A 19698-nucleotide genomic window follows, 5' to 3' on the forward strand; every position below is an offset into this window, starting at 1 on the left:
ATGGCAAACTGGATCCATAATCGGTTTGGTAAATGGAGGCTCTTGTGTCTTGGTGTGAGCTTGCAGGCGCCTCAGATTGAAGAGACTGCCATCCGTGCGGTACCGGATGTAAGCAGCGTCTTCATTGTTGAGGTCTTTCATGGCTTGTTTCAGCATCATGTTGAAGAAGATTGAAAAGAGAGTTGGTGTGAGAACGTAGCCTTGCTTCACGCCATTGTTAATGGAGAAGGATTCAGAGAGCTCATTGCTGTATCTGACCTGACCTTGTTGGTTTTCGTGCAGTTGGATAACCATGTTGAGGAACTTTGGGGGGCATTCGAGGTGCTCTAGTATTTGCCAAAGCCCTTTCCTATTCACAGTGTCGAAGGCTTTGGTGAGGTCAACAAAGGTGATGTAGAGTCCTTTGTTTTGTTCTCTGCACTTTTCTTGGAGATGTCTGAGGGCAAAGACCATGTCAGTAGTTCCTCTGTTTGCGCGAAAGCCGCACTGTGATTCTGGGAGAACATTTTCGGTGACGCTAGGTATTATTCTATTTAGGAGAATCCTAGCAAAGATTTTGCCTACAATGGAGAGCACCGTGATTCCCCTGTAGTTTGAGCCAGCTGATTTCTCGCCTTTGTTTTTGTACAGGGTGATGATGATGGCATCACGAAGGTCCGGAGGCAGTTTTCCTTGGTCCCAGCAGAGCTTGAAAAACTCGTGCAGTTTGGCATGCAGAGTTTTGCCGCCAGCCTTCCAGACCTCTTGGGGGATTCCATCCATACCTGCTGCTTTGCCACTTTTCAGTTGTTCAATTGCCTTGTATGTCTCTTCCCGGGTGAGGACCTCATCCAGCTCTAGCCTTAAGGGCTGTTGAGGGAGCTGGAGCAGGGCAGATTCTTGGACTGAGCGGTTGGCACTGAAAAGAGATTGGAAGTGTTCTGACCATCAGTTGAGGATGGAGATCTTGTCGCTGAGGAGGACTTTGCCGTCTGAGCTTTAGTTGCCCATTCAGAGCCAGCTCTTCAGCGCTTGACGTCCTGTTTTGCGGAAACTGCCAAAATGTTTGGCCTGGAAGTCAGCCTGAAGAAAACTGAGGTCCTCCATCAGCCAGCTCCCCACCATGACTACCAGCCCCCCCACATCTCCATCGGGCACACAAAACTCAAAACGGTCAACCAGTTTACCTATCTCGGCTGCACCATTTCATCGGATGCAAGGATCGACAACGAGATAGACAACAGACTCGCCAAGGCAAATAGTGCCTTTGGAAGACTGCACAAAAGAGCCTGGAAAAACAACCAACTGAAAAACCTCATAAAGATTAGCGAATACAGAGCCGTTGTCATACCCACACTCCTGTTTGGCTCCGAATCATGTGTCCTCTACCGGCATCACCTACGGCTCCTAGAACGCTTCCACCGGCGTTGTCTCCACTCCATCCTCAACATTCATTGGAGCGACTTCATCACCAACATCGAAGTACTCGAGATGGCAGAGGCCGACAGCATCGAATCCACTCTGCTGAAGATCCAACTGTGCTGGGTAGGTCACTTCTCCAGAATGGAGGACCATCGCCTTCCCAAGATCGTGTTATATGGCAAGGTCTCCACTGGCCACCGAGACAGAGGTGCACCAAAGAAGAGGTACAAGGACTGCCTAAAGAAATCTCTTGGTGCCTGCCACATTGACCACCGCCAGTGGGCTGATCTTGCCTCAAACTGTGCATCTTGGCGCCTCACAGTTCAGCGGGCAGCAACCTCCTTGGAAGAAGACCGCAGAGCCCACCTCACTGACAAAAGACAAAGGAGGAAAAACTCAACACCCAACCCCAACCAACCAATTTTCCCTTGCAACCATGACTGCCTGTCCCGCATCGGACTTGTCAGCCACAAACGAGCCTGCAGCTGACGTGGACATTACCCCTCCATAAATCTTCATCTGCGAAGCCAAGCCAAAGAAATGGAGGCAGTGAGTGATAGTGGTGGATTGTTTATGTAATTGGAAGCTTGGGCCTAGTAGAGCACCAGAGATGGTGCTGGGTGAACAGTTGGTTGGATATGTGAATGACATTGATACAAATACAGGAAGCATGATCCATAAGTTGCACATTATAATTGTTGATGTTCGTGCTGGAATTATGCAGTTTATAGTTGTCACAGAGAGGTATAAGACAGAAGCTAGCCCATCAGTCCTCAGTCTGTGATGACCATTAATGACCAAATTGTATGAATTCTACATTAATCCCAATATATAACAACATACAGTAAAACCCTTGGTATCTGTCAGTTATGGGAATGGCAGAAGCCAGATAAATTAGTTTTCCAGTTGCTTGAAGTTACATAATCGATGAACTGACTGCTAGGGGGGGTGCCAATTTTAAACATTCCGTATTTTTTACCATTTGATTTTCCATAATTTTTTTTGCCAGACAAGTGGTTTTACTGTAATAATTTAATACAATTAAATTTGAAACTTGAAACTTATTTATTCTTCCAACAGTCTCATCAGATAACCGACAGATCTGCACATCCTTGGGACATGGAAGGAAACCCATGTCCACAGGGAGAAGGTGCGAAGTCCATACAGTCAATACCCCATATCAGGATTGAACCAGAGTCTCTAATGCTGCGAGAGTTGGCTCCACTACCTGCATCAATCTGGCCACCCTGAAATATTTTAATTTGAGTAAGTGGTCATCTGGAAATGGTGTGGCAACGGTCGCTCAACAGGGCAAAAGGTTGGGTCAATTTCCAAAAAGCACTTTCATTTCTTATTTTGGTGCAAAGAGAGATTTGTGTTTTGTAATATGGGTGTGGCCAGAATAAGTCGCTGGAACTCTGGAATGGGTGCTTTGAGTTAATAAGGCCTTTCAATGTAAACTGATTTAATGCTGCTTTTAGGTGCAGAGTGATTTAATGCTGCTTTCCTTGGCCATTATACTTCAAGGCTAATGTATACTTCACATCACTTTGATTTAACAATAAGGTAACATGAAATGCTTCATTATATTCATTGCATCGATTGGATAGGAGTGGGAGTTAAGTGAATAATTTTCCAGTAAAACTCCAATAATTTGACACACTTGGGATTTTGAGGGTGCCAGATTTGCGGCAATTAGATATTATTCTTATTCAACAAGGAGTGACACGGTTAGCTCAATGCTGTTACAGCACCAGTATTTGGAACTGGGGTTTAAATCCTGCGCTGTCTGTAAGGGGTTTGTACGTTCCCTCTGTGTCTGCATGGGTTTCTTCCTGGTACTCTAGTTTCCTCTTTCAAAAAGTACTGGGGTTGTAGGTCAAATGAACAGCACAGGCTCATGGACTGGCAGGGCCTGTTACCATGCAATATATCTAAATTTAAAAAAAATTAAATTTAAATACACTGTAGCACTGCTAAAGGCAGAGCTTCTGAAATAAATGCTGTCCAAACCAAGAAAGTAAACCAGTACCTACCATTTATTCAAACACCTCGCGTTTCTTTTTTAGGGGAGGTGACAAGCTCATGGGAGCCATGTCATAATGCTGCTGTGAGGATTGACTGTTCCCCTGGCAACACGCTCCTGCAGCCTTGAACTTCTGGGTGGTGGGGAAAAGCCCCTGTGCCCTGCCGTGCTGGCTGTTCGCTACGGTAAATTTGGCCCGTCATGTGCAGGGTTGACCCGGTCCACTACATCACTTTAAATTTGTTATTTTCTTAGATGTTACCGGACACGGTGATAACTTTTTCGTAAGCCCAATTTTTAAATGGTGTTTTGGAAAGGGCTCCAATGAGTTTCAGAAGAGGGCTGGCAACATCAGCTTTGACCCCGATGCCAAACCACTGGGGGTTTCAGTATGGCATAATATTGGTGCTTTGTTGCACACTGAATAAATTTATCTCAATTTAGTGATTGGTGAGAGTGTTAGTTATTTTTATCCTACCTGGGAAATGACAGGATTAATCAGTCAAGAATTCTCCTTCCTGCTGCTAAGTTTCTTCTTAAAAGTATCCATCAGGGGATTTAGTGGGGACTTGATGGTTGATGTTTCTGGATTAGAATGGGTTATAGAGAAAGGCCACAATTTGTGTAGCAGTTTGCACAATGCTGCTTGCGCCAGCGACTGGGATTTGAATCTGGCACGGTCTATAAGGAATTCTCCCCATGTCTGCGTGAGTTTTCTCCCACTGTTCAAAATGAACTGGGGATTGTAGGTCAATCGGGTGGCACGGGCTCGTGAGCTGGAAAGGCCTGTATTTCTAAATTTATTTATATTTTTCATGCCTTCTATATGTTAATTTATCTTGATGTTAATCAGGAAACGGCAGATGTCTTCATAATAAACCTTTTGAAAACTGGTTAACCTGGCAGCTCTTCAACCTAAAGAGTTTCCAAGTGTTCATCAACTGAACATGTCACATAGTGCTGCCCTGGAAGATTTAATGTATGTTTTGTTTCTCTGGTACATTTTTTCCATGTGGCTGTTGCAATTCAAAGCATAAATGTGTAAGTTTATTTCATCATAACAACAAAAAACAAACATTCCAATTATTGGCTTTATTTTTTTTTCTAGGATGCTCTTTTCAATGAAACTCCTGGCTATTTTTTTCACCACTAATATGTGGAACCTGGAAGGCAAATAAATAATTAATAATCCTGCGGTTTAAAAAAAACCAGAGAGGGGCAATCTCCTGAAAACATGCATTGTAATGGAGACAAACTTAAATTGTGGGCAGGTAAATGTTTCCCCAAAAATCATTGAATTGGAAAGAATTTCCTGTAACCCCTTATACCTTGCATTTTGGCCCTTGTCACAAAACTTGGGTTCTATTATTACAGCTAAAACCACATAAAGGAAATGTAAAATGTATTGTCTAGTTCAGCACTACCCACAGAGACTGCACTGAAATGGTTGATCTCAGTAATGTGACTGATATTAAAAGCAGTACCTGCCTTTCTTAACATTAGTCAGGTTGTCCCAAAGTGTTTTGGAGCCAAAGTGTTTTGGAGCCAAAGTGTTTTGGAACCAAAAGGGCCTTTTCCTGTGAAATTCTAGTCCATGCCCTATGTTCTAAAGCACCTTTCAAATGCAGTCAGTTTTGTGATGTTGGTAGCTGTATGAAAGAGCACTACAGATTTTTGCTTGAGAACCTGTGCTTGGAGAGTTGCCAGTTTAAAATTTAGGTGATCGCAATGATGATTCCAAAAGTAAAACACGAAAATCTGTAGTCACTGTGGTTCAAGTAAAAACGCACAATGCTGGAGAAACTCAGCAGATCAAACCGTGTCCTTTATAGAGCAAAGGTGAAAGAACATAATTGACATTTCAGGCTTGAGCCCTTTATCAAGGTAATGATAATTCCATTCATTAGAATAAGATGAACATTATTGTGTCTTCCATTGGCAGATTACAGTTTTGCCCAAGCATTAATGTAAAATATTTAGCACTTTTAACAACACAATTTCCACAATGTATTTGATTTCCTCCTATTCCCACAAAGCTATATTTCAACAAATTATCCAATATATTTTGCGGTAAATTAATGTAGATTTGCATTCAGATCTTGATGCCTTAAATTTGTTTAAAAGGCCTTCAAAGGACCCAAATCAGAAATGGGATACATGTCATGGGTTCAATGGATGCAGCTATTAATGAATCTGTACACCCCCTCCATAAATCTTCGTCCGCGAAGCCAAGCCAAAGGAACACCCTATATCAGTTAACACCCCTCTCTTGGATGTCTCCATTTAAATCTTGTGATTAAATGTTTTAAATGGGTTGTGTCTACTGTTTTGGCAGCATTATTATATTTGCTTTTCTTATTGCAGCTGTTTTAATATTTTTAGCTTTGAATTATCACATTCAAATTCATCATTAATCATTTGAAGGTGTGCTTCTACAATTCCACTTGTCGGCTAGTTTTGCTTTATCTGAAAATTATTATTTCCCTCCTCTGCTTGTGACACTCAGGAAGAATGCATGTGTGAAATACATAGTTATATTAAAGTTTTAATTGAAATTCTGTGGAATCTTTCCTTCTCCAACAACTCTAGACAACAATTTTTTTTTTGCTTCCTGAAAAAAATTGGGGATTTTGATGGACAACTTCAAGATGAACACAAAAGGTGATTTCAGAGTTGCTGTATCACGTAGTAAGTTGGAAAAACATTAAATTAACTTTTATTGAATTTAGCCTGTTTAACCACATAACAGTGCTGACACATTGCGTTAGTTGAACTGACTTAAAAACGTTTTGCCGCTGATTTTCATTTGATGCCTCTCGTGTCAGTTTGAACAAAAGTCAGCCAGTGTTGATGGATTCCAGTTGTCCTGATACTGCTTTTTTTTCCATAGTCGCAATGTCTTGGTCAAACCTTTCACCACGTTTGGCACCGAGATCAGAAGGGAAGAAGTCCAAGTGCAAATGCAAAAAATGAATTTTCAATGACATGTTTGCATTTCATGGTTTTGTATGCTTGAAACATGTTAAAAATATGACAGGAAACACAAAAAAAGTTATCTAAACAGCAGTATATGATAGGAAATTTTTAAAAGTGATTTTTGTGATCAACAATCCAGAATCCATAAAATACACCCAAAAGTGTTCAGGAAGCAAAATCTTAATTGTCCAGTGTAATAATAGGGCCTGAAAGACATACATTTGAATTTGGAAGCCTTTAGGAGTACTTGAGGTTTTGGATGGATATTACAAACCTTAGCAATGGTCTTTATAGTCATGACAGCAGTCATCATGTTTGGAGCAGCTTGTAGTACAGCTGCAGGGAAAACTATGTGAATAGGCACCACATCGTCCTGCACAAGAACTCATATCAACCCCCTCGCAACTGCAAGGACCACCAGAGATTCCACCACTGATGCCGATGTACCTTTCTGGCTTGTAGTAGGTGTCCGGGAGCTTAGCTGCAAGAGGAAGAGAAATTTAGATGAGAGATGAGTAATCTTCACTTTGCAAGAATTGTGAAGCAAGCAGTTTGATGGTGGTCTTATTTTGTTTTTTACAAAAATCATGTCTACTTGGCTAGACCCAGGAGCTTCTTCCAACTTGGTCTCTGGACCAAGAAGATGCCCCTGTGTAATGTGGGTTGTGCAATATGCAGACAACCTGCCACACTTGCACAATGACTTTATGGGTTTTTTTTTCACATATAGCCACTGCATTCAGGAAATTATTGCCATTTTCCCAGAGAACATGCTGCGTAAAAAGGTCAGAACGGGAATGAAGATGCCATTCCCGTCCTGATATTTTACCTCCTCGACCCCCAGTAAATTTCCTGGAATGCCTGCAGCCTAAAGTTAACTGCAGCCATTCTGTGAACAATGGGTTAATGAATAGCACAAATCGATGATGTGCATTTCAAGTCCCGCCTCTTTAATTACCGCACCTCCGGTACGTTGCCTTAACTCGTTTAAGGAAACCGAGATTTTGAGTTTTGGAAATTCGTGTGTGTGAACGACCATTACTGAAATGGACATTCTTCAGACCAGTAAAACCACGCAAATTCGATCTTAAAAAAAACATTTGACAACTACCAAAGCCCTGACCCAAGCTCAACAGCAGCCAATGTGCCTTTAACATTCGCAGCTACTTAAATAATATTTAAGACTTGTTAATAATTATTTGAATCATTTATAAGGACCCATGCTCTAAAACAACAAATATTGAAGCTAGCCAAAGTATTTAATAAAAAGGCAATTTAACTCTTCCCTTGCAGCTGATGTCTCCCATACATTTTTACTTGTCTGAGGTTTAATCCAATACAGGACTAGTATTCTGCAGTCTGATGAACATACTATACATAAGTCGTGGGAAGGAGGGCCTGGTAAGGGGAAAGTTATCAAGTTAAGTAGAAAGGGCAAGGTGATAGATTAGGACATCAAAATGGACATTAATAACCAGAATTTGTTAAGAAGAGGATAGATACTGAGCAATAAGAAAGGGTTACTTAATAATCTAAGAGACATTTAAAGGGACAGTGATCATATGATAAAATCTTGTAAAGTAAGAAAGCTTTGGAGGAATTAATAAGATCGCTCTACCTGTAATAGGTAGAGTGCTAAAAAGATTCAGCAAGTTAATTCCAAATTAGTCAGATTGGATTTATAATTCTAAAATTGAGAAGAATCTGATTGACACATGCTCTATTCTACAGGACTGATGCAGGGATTATGTTTCCCCTGGTTAGGCTATGGCTGGGAATAACTTTAGTACTGGACAGGCACCAGAACTTTCAGTACCGTTACTCTTTTTTTAGGGGTGGGGGGAGGGGAATGTGTATTCTCCCAATACTACATTCAATTTCAGCGATAAGAGTGGTCAGTTTCCTCATCTTCCCCACAGTCTTTGCTCTCATTCAGAGACTTCAAGAATGACATTGCCATTAGACACGTGCAAGAGCCAAGGTTTCTAAAATACTGCTTTCCAAATCTTCATAAATGCCTTCCTTATGGTCACTAATGACTTCAGTTATAACCAGTTCTAGCTGATTAACCAACTACTTTATTTTACTTAAAAATTAAACCAAATTGAACAAATGAATATTTTAAACCAAATGACATCGTTATTCAACAAAGCCCGCATTTATAGAAACAGCAGGTGGCAGAATGCACACCCTTGTATTTGCTGGTCCCACACCTGAGTCAAAAGACTTCAATTGACTGGTACTATACCAACATGAAACTGGATATTTATGCCAGCTTTTAGCAGTAACCCAACTGCCTCAGAATGGCTTCCTCTGGCCCTGCAAATTCATCTGGTAGAGGCTGGTACTTACTTTAATGGAGGAGGCTTTGCTGGCCTAAGTCTTTACCCACATCAATGCTGGAAAGTTCAAAGCCAACCTGTAGCGCATCAAATGACTCAAAGACTTGTTGAGTCAAACCAAGGCTTTTATTAACAAAAGACTGGAGCGTATTACATTGAGGTCAACCAGTCCAGACTGACCCAGGTCTGGTTAGGAGCACCCTTTAATGACCTGCAAGTAGGCGTGCCTATGGTTCTCAGCCAATCACTACTACTCTATGTAAATATATACAAATAGATACAATGGTGATCGTATTCTGTACTATCACATAACCCATGTATGTCCAATTGCAGAAAAACGAGTATCTGCCGCCAGATTCCAGCTGGGTGAATGTAATGTTCCTCCAACCTAAGATTCTATACAAGTGCTCCGCAGACTTGCCAGAATTCTACTTCTGGGGTCTGCCAGTTTAGATCTGCTGCACAATCTATGAGCCCTTTCTCATTAAGGGGGTCTGTGTCTGAGAGAATATAAGAAATAGCAGTCGGCCGCCCGGCCCGTTGAGCCTGCTCTGCCATTCGTGGCTGATCTGAGAATAGGCTCATCTCCTCCTACTTGTCTCTTCCTCATATCCCTTGTGGGGAGGTGGAAAGGTAAGGTCATTTACATTTTATTTTGTAATTCTTTACTTTTAAAAAGTTATTTAAATTTTTAATACATCAAAAAGATTACTAGTTTCACTTTTAACAGCTTTTGAATGGTTCAGAAATATTGATAAATCTCTGTCATGGCAAATCTGGGGATTTGCCAAAGATTTTGTTGGTACTTTTGTTAGTACTTTCCTAGGGAGGAGGGGGGGGGGGAAGAGTATGGGGGGGGGGGTGTGGACTATACTGGGTGACACCATTTGAGGGGGTGGCACCAAAATGACTCTATAAAAATTTGTGTAGTGTTGCAGCAGTAATTTTTTTAATACAAAAAAAATCCCTGTATTTATTACCACAAAAACCTTTTCCGTTATGTATCAATATATTTACAAGGCTAAAACTTGATGTAATTTACTTTTTGAACCTTCTAATGTGCTCACTCCCCCCAACCGCCACTTAGTGCCACCGCCACTGCCACCCTGTACATACAAATAACACACACTTGTTTCTTCTACGTGAGGTGGGGTGGGGTGACACCATGAGTTACTGCACCGGGTGACACTAACCCTAGTGATGCCACTGGGAAGTTTTCAGTTTATTCCAGTCCACTCTGTTTATGTTATGCAAGACACTGAAGCCACACAGTCTCACAAATTGGGCCCAGGAACATTTTGTTTGGCAAGTTCTCCTTTATAAATTAAACATAAGCCTAAATGTATATCTCAGATGGGGGTATCTGCAGTATCTTTATAATAGATCAGACAGACAGACAAAGCTTAAATCAAAGCAGCATAGATTTCTACTTGTATTAACAACCTGAATTGTTCAGTAAAGATTTCAGTTACACCTTAAAAGGATAGAGCATGGCACCTCTCACCCCCCCCCCCCCCCACCCCTTAAGTTGAGAAAATTTTGCTTCAATTTCCATCTCGGTTTCTCAACAGTTACACTATTGAAACTGGTGAATCCCATATTGGGATTTCTGTATGTGGTCTGATCAGATATAAAATTTGATTTTTTTAAAAATATGAATGGTATTTATTAGCACAGTAACCGGCTCTTTCAGCCCACGAGCCGTGCAGCCCAATTACACTCAACTGACCTGCAACCCCCCCTCGTTTTGAAGGATGGGAGGAAACGAGAAGATTCATGCAGACAAGGGGAGAACATAAACTCCTTACAGACAGTACTGGGGTTTGACGCTTGCGCTGTGTAACAGATAAACCACTATGCTAACCTTTCCATTAAAAAAAAATTCACTAATATTTTTCATGTCAAGTTCCTCAAAATATGCAGAAGTAAAATGCAAACTTTTTAATATTCTGCATGTGTGTGTGTGTGTGTGTGTTGTGTCTTACAATATGTCTTGAAGAAATTATTCCATCTTGTCATAAAAAATAATAAATCATTACTTCTAGGTGACAGCAGATTTTTTTGTGTCTTCCCTGGAGGATAAACCTCTTTGTGGTGGAAATAAATGTTCACTTAATCTTGAAGAACTGTTGAAATGCATTATTAGTTTTCAAGGCAGTTTTGTTGATTTAGTTATTTCCATTTGCTTTCCTGATGATTTTTGATTTTTTTTTCCTTCTTTGCCTCGGGGTTTGACTGAGAAAGACTTTTAAAAGAAAAATCCAAGCATCACCCTAGAACATCTAAGTAGCCAACTTTCTAATGTGCAAATGGTAAATGTTGGCAGTGGCTCAATGGGAATGGAATAAGAGCAAATCTTTTCTGACTTGATCCACCATAATGCTATGATCACTGGTTATTTCTTTTAGGCTTTTTCCACTTAGATTGGAGGAGATAAATATAAGCAGTCAGAGACTTGAGCTGAAGGGGGAAAGGTTTAGGGGAACATTAGGGGGAACTTCTTCACTCAGAGTGGTGGGAGTGTGGAATGAGCTGCCATCTGATATGGTGAATGCTGGTTCAATCGTGTGTTTTGAGAATAAATTGGATAGCTACGTGGATGAGAGAGGTCCGGAGGTTTATAGAATGGGACTAGGGAGATGATGGTTGGCACAAACTATAGGGGCTGAATGGCCTGTTTTCTGTGCTGTAGTGTTCTAGAGTGAGGAGAGTGATATTAAGATTGGTAGGAGAACTTAGATCCTTTTGCTTAATCTCCCTGGCCAAAAGTTTTTGAAGGCAACCGAAACAACAGTTTATAGCTAAAGCATAATAGATTGATTTCCCTTTCACCCTTAACCCATGTACTCTGGTTTGTATCTCACCCACCTTCAGTGGAAAACGTCTATCTCCATTTACCCGGTAAATTTTCTCTGCATTCTCTATCTTATTGATATCCCTCCTGTAGTTCTATGAGCAAAACTGCACATAATACTCCAAAACTGGCTTCACCAATGTCTTATACAACTTTAATACAATATCCCAACTCCTATACTCAATACTTTAATTTATACCTTGCACTTTTTTTACTTACTGAAACACTATGCCCTGCACTTTTGTTTGATTATTGCACCGTATTTAAGAATGGGTTGCCTTGCCTGGATAGCACTCAAACAAAGCTTTTTACCATACATTTGACATTGAACAAATCAATTCAATTTGCAGGACCTTATACCCTGATTTCCCATGTTCTTGTATCCTGAGAATTTTATGTCCTCCTTGTTTCAAACGATTATCCACATTAACATCGAATATTGTGCAACAGGGAGAAGTTCAATCACCTGCAGGAAAAGAAAAGCTGCCCTCCAGCTCTTAAACCTGCAGGAAGGGGACATGTGCAATCAAAGTGAAGATAAATTTGTGTGGGAAAAGTAGGAACCGATATCCTAGAAAATGTGCATTCTTTACAGTTAATGCTTTTTTTCCTGGAATTTGAGATTTATTATGACAAAAGCCATTACCCTTTAGTTACAAAAAGTTTTTGCTCAATGCTATTAAGATGTATCCTTTGATTCCCATATAAGCAGTAATTTTTTTTTTTTAAGATGTCAATAGGAGAGAAGAGTGAATAGCTGGGAGGAAAATGCTTTCATTAGATCCTGATTTAGAAAATTATGTAAAAGAATGTAGCTTCAAGCTTGTCTCATCAACTAAATAATTATACTACTCAGCAATGTAGACGCCAATTTCAAAATTGCAGACAAACTGTTCAAATGTTGTTCTTCCTCCCTATGAACTATTGTTCCATTTTATTGAAGGAAAATGTGGCATATTTGTGTTTATAATTAAACCACTCTAGTGAATTCTAAACACTTTTTTTGCTTCATGGTCAATCACTTTTTAGTTTCTCTTTTTAAAAAAAAAAATTGGATCTATTAGGGGAAGTTTAGGTTTTTAACAAACTAAACATAATTGCAGAGCCGATACAAAAAATGCTGGCTGCATCCAGCAGTGGAGAGAAACAAAGTCTCGTTCTGATAAAGGGCTCTTGACCAGAAAAATAGGAAAACGGGAACAAAACCAGGAATCCGGAGCAAATAATGAGAAGCTGGAAGGTCGCAGTAAGTCGGCCAGCATCCATGGTGAGAAATGAAGACTCTTTCACAAGACTAACGTGGGAAGGGAAAAAGTGGGGTGGGGTGGGTGAATGGGGAAGTCAGTAGTATGCTGAACTGAAGAAAGTGGAGAGCAGGAGGGGAAAAGACCACTGCGGGGGTGGGGGGGGGGGGGGAGAGAGGAAATAAGAAAACAAGCATTTTAACTCAAAGAGAGTGCAAAGAACAGAGAGAAAGTCTCTACTCTTGTCCCATCTCTCCCCCTAGACCAGTGGGTCTCAATCTTTTTCTTTCCACTCACAAACCACCTTAAGTATTCCCTATGCTAATCGGTGCTCTGTGATTAGTAAGGGGTTGCTTAAGGTGGGAAGAAAAAGTTTGAAAACCACTGTTTTAATTGTCCCTAATTGACTCATTATGTGCACAGTTTCCTAATTCCAAAGGAAATAGGCCAATTCTCAACCTTTCCTTCCCACTCACCTACCACCTGAAGCAATCCCTTACTAATCACAGAGTACCGATGACATAGGGATTACTTAAAGTGGTAGGTGAGTGGAAAGAAAAAGGTTGAGAACCACTGGCCTAGGCAGTTTAAAATTATTTTCTCGTGTTTTCATTTCCAATAGGTTCTGACAATGGGTCTTCAACTTGAATGGTAACTGTTTGCTTTTCCACAGATGCTGCCTGATTTGCCGAATGTTTACTAGAGGCAGCTCAGTTAGCACAGTCCCGCATCGGACTTGTCAGCCACAAACGAGCCTGCAGCTGACGTGGACTTTTTACCCCCTCCATAAATCTTCGTCCGCGAAGCCAAGCCAAAGAAGATAATAGCACCAGGCACCTGGGTTCGAATCTGTCTATAAAGGGTTTGTACATTTTCCCCGTGACCTCTATGGGTTTTTTTCAGGGTGTTCTGGTTTTCTCTCACTCTCCAAAACATCAATATCCAGAGATCACAACCCTGGTGGTCCTTTCCTTCAACCTAGTACCTAACTCCCTGAACTCACTTTGCAGGACCTTGTCACCCTTCCTATCCATGTTATTGGTCCCATGTTAAGGGTGTAGGGAGCTCTGAGGAGAGGGAGTACCTTTGGTGCTGTTAGCTGCACCTGACTGGGGATGGTAGGCATCACTGGACCTCACTCATCTCCTAAATCTCTCACTTGTTGGCTCCTCGTGCCACACCCTGGAAACCGCTTCAGCTAGTGGGCGAAAACAAGTGAGGGGGTGGTGTCATTACTCCACCTCTAGGTGATCATCCCAACGGCGGAGCAGGCAGAAGAGGAGACATCTCCCAATGGCTGCAAAGTCGGATGAGGATGCCCAACAATGGGTAGGGAGAATACTTAAGGTGGTTTGTGAGTGGAAAGAAAAAGATTGACTTGCGAGCAAGTCGCGAGAACTGCCGAGGACCCAAAACACTCAGGTGTTGTTTACCTAGCGTGTAAAGCCTGGATTCAGCAGACTGTGTGGAAGAAACCATCACTGGTTCAACGGGCAGAGAGGTGATTCTCAGCAATGCGTCGCGGAGCGCTAAGAGGGCACAGTGAGACACGTACAGAACACTGCTGCCCATCCACTGCATCCTGACCCGACTCCAGCCATCTCGACTATGTCTTGCCACTAGGTCCAGATAGGCCGAGGCGAGACAGTGAGGCTGACAACCTGCGCAACTCTCCCTCACTTTAATCCAAGTCAAGTGCAAGTCCTAAAACCCTATTGGTCCCTATATTGGCCAGGACATTTGGCTATTTACCATCCCACTTGGGAATGCTATGGACTTGATCTGAGACATCCCTGACTCTAGCACTTGGGAGGAAAAATACCATCAGAAAATATCAATGGTCTCCAGAATCTCCTATCTGTTCCCTTACACAATCCTGAAACATTGGTTACCCTTTCCTTCATATAGATCCTGCATGATCTGCTGAGTTTCTTCATCATATTTATGTATTGCACTCAACTCCAGAGACTGCAAACTTTCTTGATTATCTTCACAATTTACATGTTCCACTTTAATTCCGCACACCATTCCCACACCGACATGTCTATCCATGACCTCAAGCACTGCCAAACTGAGGCTACCTGCAAATTAGAGGAACGACCCCTAATGTTCTGTCTAGGCACTCTTCAACCAAGCAGCAATAACGCCGACTTCTCCAGTTTCCATTAAACCCCTCCTCTTTCGCTATTCCTCCATTCAGAGAGCCATTCCCTCCCCCCTCCATTCAGAGAGCCATTCCCTCCCCCATTGCTTCTCAGTGTTTTTCTCTTATCCTTCCACCTGTGACACCTGTTAGCCTGTACTCCTCCCGCTGTCCCTTTCTCCTCACCCCACTTTATGCAAGAGCCCGTATGCTTTTTGCTCAGGCCCCAAATATTAATTACCCTTTCCTTTCTGAAGATACTGCGTGACTTGCTGAATGTCGCCAACACTTTTGAGTGCTGCACTACAATCCCAGTACCTGCAGACATTCCTGTTTAACTTGTATGTTCTTTTGATTGTTCACTTGCGAACTTCCTCCAATTATCCAAAAGCTGGATGACTTCATTTACAGTTTATCCCCATGCAACCTGGCCTCACCTTATTGGAAATGTTCCTTTAGTCTTATTCATACCATCTCCACCCTCTTTTCAACTTCAAATCAACTTTTCTCTTTGATCTTTTAACTCTATTTCTCTTTTCAATCTGCTCTGTTTTAAAGCATTTTCTGTTTTCATATAAGCAATTTTTAAATTTTGTTACTATGCAATTCTAATTTTGTCAGAACAGGCAATATTTATTTACTTACGATCATCTTTCAGTTCAAGTTCAATAGGATAATGATCTGAGACCCCTTTGACCTGTAAGGAGAATTAAATATAAAACTGATGTACGGTGATTTAAAGAAAAACACAAACATTCTTAATTTGCTTTAGAGATAAGCAGAGATTAAATGTTACTTTTGATGCATTATGACTGTATTCTGGAAAGATAGAATCATAAATTCCAATATCTTAGATTATGCATAGATCCCTATCATCTAAACTACACAAATAAAACAACATTTGTGGGCTTGCACATATTCATCACTGTTAGTGAGGATTTCTGGTTCCCCAGCTAAAGGAGACATCGGTAAGTTGGAAGAGGTGTAGAGGAGATTCACCAGGATGTTGCTGGGACATGAGAACTTGAGTTATAGTGAAATGTCAGAGAGGTTGTGTCTTTATGCCTGAGAGCATAAGAAACTGGGTGATCTTATAGAGGTTTATAAAATCATGAAGGGCACAGATAAAATGAACGTTCACAATGTTTTTCCGAGGATAGATGAGAGGAACAAGCCTGGATTAACCTCTAAGCAAAATAAGTATGTGCTTAGGGCACCAAGGGAAGGGGGCACCAGAATTTTTTCCAGTGCCAGACTGACCATGGTGCAGTTGAATTAGGGCCCCTCAAAAAGGCCCCTTCCCCCCACAATAAATGAAATCAACTATATGTAATATAGTTGTGGGGTCTGGCATGGAAGGTGAATAGAATTTTTAATCTATTATTTCACCTTCAGCACTTATTGAGTCTTAATGTCTTGCCTGTTAGACAATGGTCAAGGTGAAACCATTGTTGGGCTGTGCTTAGGGCATCAGTTGGCCTTAATCAGGCCCTGGAGAGGAAAAAGAAATAAGACTGACCTGAAGGGCAACCTTTTCCACAGAACAATCATGCAATATTTTTCCTCAGAAGGTGGTCTATATTGGGAACAAGCTGCCAAATCAAACTGTAGAACTTGGCAGAAAGTTGATGCTCAAAGGACATTTGGACAGATAATATGGCGAGGAGGGTGTCAGAAGGATATGGATCGAATGCAGGCAAATGGGACCAGCCCAGAATGTGGAAGTGGTCGGCATGGACGAAGTGGCTGAAGGGCTTCTTCCATGCTGTATGACTTTATCACTGACAGGTTGCATTCTTACTGTTTGATATGGGAGGTCAAAAGCTTTCTGGAAATTGAAGGCCTTCACTGAGCCAGGAACCACGGTGTCCAGCAGTCCTTCTGTTGACACAACAAACCTAAGATATGAAAATGGCATGCCATGATCAGACGTGTTGGGTCTCAGACAATTGTTGAAATGCAAAATACATGCAATCTAAATCTATGAATCAATGTGTTCTGAACAGTACCTGTCATAGGCACAATGTGTGTTTATGCTAACAGTTGTATCCACTTCATCGGCAATCAACCAATGGAATTTCTTGTATTGACGCAACCGAATTTTGGGCCAATCACTCTCCGTGACATAATGACAGGCTGCATTATAATCTCCAAGTATCAGGATGTTCTGTATTATAAACCAAAAGACAAGTTAATATTGGGGAGCATAAATTACATAAATAAAAGTATTGAATATTATTACATCTTTTAAAGTAATTGTATTGTCTTTCATATAACTAAATAAAAATTAAGAACAATACCTTGAGGAGGGAATTATTTAAAATGAAAGGTCAGTGGGAGATTCAACACTCTGGAATAAAAACAAAATTCTGAAAACACTCATCAGAGCAGGAAACTTGTTCTACTAAAACTTTGTAGTAGAATCCAAAAATCTGGATGCCCGAAATCCAGACTAGCTGAGAAAGTGGACTTTTCAAAAAACTCTCAAGCTTTTAAAATGGAGTGTGTAAACACCACAGACGCACAACACCAACAATTGACCTCGCGGTCGCCATTTAAAGATGAACAATGATAACGTTATAATTTTGTATCATACTCTTTCCATTTACTGTGTATAGCATACACATTTACAAATCCATAATAAAGGATTCTAAAGTAGATAAACTCTGTGGTGTGAAATTGAGTGGCAAACTTGAAATAATTAAGAAGTTAGAATGCGGTGTGAGCAATACTGTTTTAATAATTTCAAGCATCAACTACTTTTTTGTAGTAAAGACTTTTATGTTTATATTTTTGTCAAGTGTTGACTATATTTTTCTTTAAAACTGCTTGTTTGCTCTGTTTGCTAATGAACAAATGATCAACATTTACCTTTTCATCTCTTCTTTATTCCTCCTTAAAATTTTGAATTATAAAAGTACTGCCCAAGAATCGTGAAAATCCGGACCGACCCAATCAATCCCCGAGCAGTCTGGATTTTCAGACTTCTACTGTAATTCATCTCCAATTATTTGTCATTGGCAAAGAATGCAACATCAGCTAGGTTTTGATGAGAGAAACCAGAGGGCCATTAATCGTTACTTCTATCCATTGTGCTCTCTAGGACAGACTAGTGGTTCTAATAAAATGAACACATTTCAGATAATCTAATCTACCCCTTGGTTTGATTTTTGACTCAACAATTTTTCTTAAGGGAGCCAAGAGAATGAAATTAGCTAGATATTTTTAATCAAGCCTCTGAAGTCGAGTTTGAATGGGGTTGATCCCTAGTTTACTCTTCATACTCTGTCCCAAGTACACCTGGGTGGACAATGTTAAAATAGTCCCCAGGTTCTTTTACAATTTAGTGGCCAATCTACAATGAAGATTATGTAATGGATCCAAAAATCCATGGATTTGCTAAGTGCTATGCCCCATTGAAGTCCTCTATTTAAGTCCACTTTCTGGCCTGATTTTTGTCATCTATTTATACATCTATTTATGTACAAGTGCATTTTGGGGTACAGTATTCATTCGCTAACTAAAAATGGCTCCTAGAGGATACAATCCAATTTTAGTATCAATGATTAAATCATATCCTTTGAGCTATTTATATAAATGCACCATAGTGCATCTAGAAATTGGAAAAGGATATTACAGCTTGGTGCAGGAACTGCTCAGCCCACGTGTGGGAGAGATTGCAGAGAGTTATAAATGCAGCACAGGCTATCATGTAGATCAACTTCCCCTCCAATGACTTCCTGAAGGGCAACTTTTTCCACAGAACAATCATGTAATATCTTTCCTCAGTGCCTTCGAAAAGCAGTTAACATATGAGAAGACCAATCCCACCCCGGACACCTTCTCCCCTCCCCTAGGGCACAAGATATATTTGTAAATGTGCACAACCAGGTTCAAGGAAAATCCTTTTCTGCTGTTATCTGATCTCAGTTGTTAAATTTAGATATACAGCATGGTAATGAGGCCTTCAGGCCCATGAGCCCAGGCCACCCAAAAATCCCAATTAACCTACAACCCCTGTACGTTTTGAAGGGTGGGAGGAAACTGAAGGAAAACCACATAGACGTGGAGTGAATGTACTTACTCCTTATAGACAGAGTTGGATTTGAACCCGGGTTTTTGCTGCTGTAATAACGTTACACTAACGGTGCTGCCGCTCTTGCACTGTATTAACAGAACTTTTGCTCTATAACACTACACTCAGTACTTTGGTTTTCTTTGAAATTGAGGTTGACTTGCCTTGTTAACCCAATACACATAACAATAAACAATTCAATTTAACCATACCTCTGTATTGAAGTGTTTTCTTGCATCATTCCAAACATCATACAATGCATTAACCTCTCTGACTGCATAACTGGGACTGGTGTGGATGGCTGCCAGAACAAAGTCCTTCACAACTGTCAATACACATTGTACCACTTGTTATTAGGACAGAGATTATGAAAGTTGCCTATTTCATGGACAACACTAATCAAAGGTCTTTAAAGGGACAGGAAAAAAAAATGGAACTGGAGAAAAACATAGATTTCTATTTCATCTGTGAATACTGATGATTGGGAAAGGGTCCATTAAATATGATGCTACAGATTCAACTTAATATCACTGACCAAAGACAAACTTCGCAAAGAAAACAAACCTTGACCATAACACACTCGATAGAAAATCAAGAAACGAGCTAAACTTGCGTTGTTTCTGGAGAAAAAAAGCAT

General features: G+C 40.7%; 2 protein-coding genes across 2 annotated transcripts in view; one reads left to right on the top strand and one right to left on the bottom strand.

Annotated features, from left to right (window-relative positions):
- Positions 1-5944, top strand: LOC138746675 (uncharacterized). The gene is made up of 3 exons (XM_069904965.1): positions 1-108; positions 1114-1950; positions 2482-5944. Exons 1-2 carry the CDS (start codon positions 1-3, stop codon positions 1888-1890), a joined length of 885 nt encoding a protein of 294 aa, XP_069761066.1. The 3' UTR covers positions 1891-1950; positions 2482-5944.
- LOC138746676 (deoxyribonuclease-1-like) overlaps positions 5158-19698 on the bottom strand; it is a 27388-nt gene continuing 12847 nt past the window's right edge. Inside the window, exons 6-10 of the mRNA XM_069904966.1 lie at positions 19274-19386; positions 16996-17153; positions 16788-16884; positions 15632-15683; positions 5158-6884 (exon numbers count right to left, since the gene is read on the bottom strand). Of these exons, the coding sequence (XP_069761067.1) occupies positions 6679-6884; positions 15632-15683; positions 16788-16884; positions 16996-17153; positions 19274-19386 (626 nt within the window). The 3' untranslated portion in view covers positions 5158-6678. The remainder of the gene's footprint in view (positions 6885-15631; positions 15684-16787; positions 16885-16995; positions 17154-19273; positions 19387-19698) is intronic.

This window comes from Narcine bancroftii, chromosome 12 (genome assembly GCF_036971445.1).
Source record: "Narcine bancroftii isolate sNarBan1 chromosome 12, sNarBan1.hap1, whole genome shotgun sequence".
In the NCBI taxonomy this organism is placed as follows: domain Eukaryota; kingdom Metazoa; phylum Chordata; class Chondrichthyes; order Torpediniformes; family Narcinidae; genus Narcine; species Narcine bancroftii.